The sequence below is a fragment of the Montipora foliosa genome, chromosome 1 (assembly GCF_036669935.1).
Source record: "Montipora foliosa isolate CH-2021 chromosome 1, ASM3666993v2, whole genome shotgun sequence".
Lineage (NCBI taxonomy): Eukaryota > Metazoa > Cnidaria > Anthozoa > Scleractinia > Acroporidae > Montipora > Montipora foliosa.
The window spans coordinates 24,679,134-24,681,633 of record NC_090869.1 but is presented as its reverse complement, the minus strand read 5'-3'; the positions used below and the strand labels follow the sequence as shown (position 1 = coordinate 24,681,633).

At 38.1% G+C, this 2,500-nt stretch overlaps 2 protein-coding genes across 2 annotated transcripts in view; both read left to right on the top strand.

Moving 5' to 3' along the window:
- LOC137976481 (uncharacterized) overlaps nucleotides 1-2,500 on the top strand; it is a 9,122-nt gene that overhangs the window by 3,026 nt on the left and 3,596 nt on the right. The window lies entirely within an intron of this gene.
- LOC137981854 (uncharacterized) overlaps nucleotides 1-2,500 on the top strand; it is a 5,514-nt gene that overhangs the window by 2,376 nt on the left and 638 nt on the right. Inside the window, exons 1-2 of the mRNA XM_068828898.1 lie at nucleotides 1-2,207; nucleotides 2,403-2,500. The exon at nucleotides 1-2,207 is cut by the window's left edge and continues 2,376 nt beyond it; the exon at nucleotides 2,403-2,500 is cut by the window's right edge and continues 638 nt beyond it. Coding sequence (XP_068684999.1) covers nucleotides 1-2,207; nucleotides 2,403-2,500 — 2,305 coding nt within the window. The remainder of the gene's footprint in view (nucleotides 2,208-2,402) is intronic.

Genomic DNA, 2,500 nt, shown 5'->3' with positions numbered 1-2,500 from the left:
GCTGACATGCATTGGCCTGACCTACATGCATTATTTAGCAGCTCATTAAGTGATACCACACCTGAGAGCAGACGGCAGAATGTCATTAACAATCCTCACATCACTGACTGGTTCTTTACACAGCGTTTAGAAAACTTTATTAAACATTGGTTGTATAATTCACTGGATGCTGAGTGGCACTGGTACAGATTTGAGTACCAAGCCAGAGGTAGTATACACTGTCATGGTGTTGCAAAACTTAAGAATGACCCAGGATTATGTCAACTTTCAGAAACAGCTCTTAAAGGCTATTTGGCAGAAGTGTCCCTTGATAAAGCTGAACAATCAGATATTCTAGAACTAAACAAACAGATACTGGAAGGAAAAAAAGCTTCTCAAACTGTATGTGAATATGTAGACTGGTTATTATCTACATACAATCCAGACCCACCAGAGGACGGTTTTTGGATTAAACCCTCCATTCATCCTTGCCAGAGGCAACACAAAGATATTATGAACACTCAACAATCTGATGATGATTATGTAGACTTACTGAATACAGTACAAAGGCACACTCGTTGCAGTACCAATTATTGTCTTAGAAAGAAACAGAATGAAACAAATGTTAAGTGCAGATTTAACTTTCCATTTCAACCTTGCACTGGTACAAAACTAGAATTTGAACCAATTCATACAAAAGATGGAAGTCCCAAATACAAGGCCAAAGTAATAACAAAGCGCAATGATGCTAGGCTAAATAATCATCAGCGCCTCCAACTGCAAGGCTGGAGGGCAAACTGTGACATTCAGGTGGTAATTGATTACCATGCATGTGTTGAATATCTTGCCAAATATGCATCTAAAGGAGAACCAAGGTCACCAGTATTAAAACAGGCATTCAATTCTATAATGCACTCTTGGAAAAACAACAGTAACCCTACAAAACTCATTAAGAAAGTGATCATGAAGTCACTTGGTCAACGTGATTTTTCTGCACAAGAGACAATGCATCATCTTATGTCACTTAAACTGGTAAGCTCATCCTTTAATGTGGTTCCAATCAGTTTAAATGGTTCTCGCAGAATCAATACTAATTCTTTTGATGGCGCTCTTGTTACAAATGAATCGCTGCTGGATGTTTATGCAAACCGTGAAAAATATGCCCAAACCGATCCAAATATAGTCATGTTAAATTTTGTAACTTTTGCCTCCAAATACAAACTTGTCAACAAAAAGCTAACAAGTCAACCACAAAACACTGTACCAAGAGTTTTCCCTGTTTTTTCTTCCAATCCAAAGGGTCCAAATTTTGGCCTTTATTGTAAATATCAGTTGCTTAGATACAAACCTTGGCAGACTACACAGGAAAATGCTTGGGGTGATCAACCAGGTTCTGACGATATATATATCACTTCATGGAAAGCATTCCTTCAAACACAATATGCTAAACAGCATGTACCTGATTGGCATGAAAAACTGCAAACTTTTGAAAACTTATCAGAAAATGACACTGATTGTGAAAACATTTCACAACAACTGCCACAACGGGAAGAGTGGATGCATCTAGCTGATCTTATTCCTGGGTCTTTTGTTAACACAACTGAGGAAACACTTCAGCCTGATTGTAACAATTACAACTGGCAAAATGACAAGTGCAAGTATGAACACCATATTATAGCAGAAATGCCTTCCTGGGTAAAATCTAAAAAGGACACATTTTCAGTTGCATTGCCCCAACAAAATATTGATATTAGTACTTTTACTGATATGCAAGCACATGCATACAACATGATAAATGCACATTCTGAACAAGCTTCTCCAAAAGATCCGTTGTTACTCATTGTGAATGGAGTTGCTGGCACTGGTAAAAGTTATCTTATCAATGCCATTCGAAGTCTACTCGGAACATCTTGTGCAGTGACTGCCACCACTGGCAAAGCTTCCTATAACATAAATGGCTGTACAATCCATTCACTGTTAAAACTTCCAGTTGGTTCAAGAGGCAACAAGGAGTTGACTAGTCAGGCTCTTCTGAGATTGCAGAACAACCTCAAAGGCATCAGTTATATTATAATTGATGAATACTCTATGCTAGGACAAACAATGCTTGGCTGGATTGATAGACGCTGCAGACAAGCAACAGGCATAAGTGATGAAGTTTTTGGTGGACTGTCAATCATATTATTTGGTGATCCTGGTCAATTACCACCTGTCGCTGATAAGCCTTTGTACCATTCTAAACCTACCAGTTCTGTAGGCGAACAAGGTCATTTAGCTTACCTAATGTTTAACAACGTAATAAAACTGTCAGTAAACCAAAGAGTTCAAGGTACAAATCCAGAACAAAGTCAGTTTAGAGATTTACTCATGCGGCTACGTACAGGAGATTGTACTAAGCAAGACTGGAAACTTCTCTTGACTAGACAACCTTCTAATACAACAAACTTGACTGAGTTTCAAAATGCCACCAGACTATATTTTAGCAATGAAGAAGTTGCAAATTACAACTTTGAAAAACTGT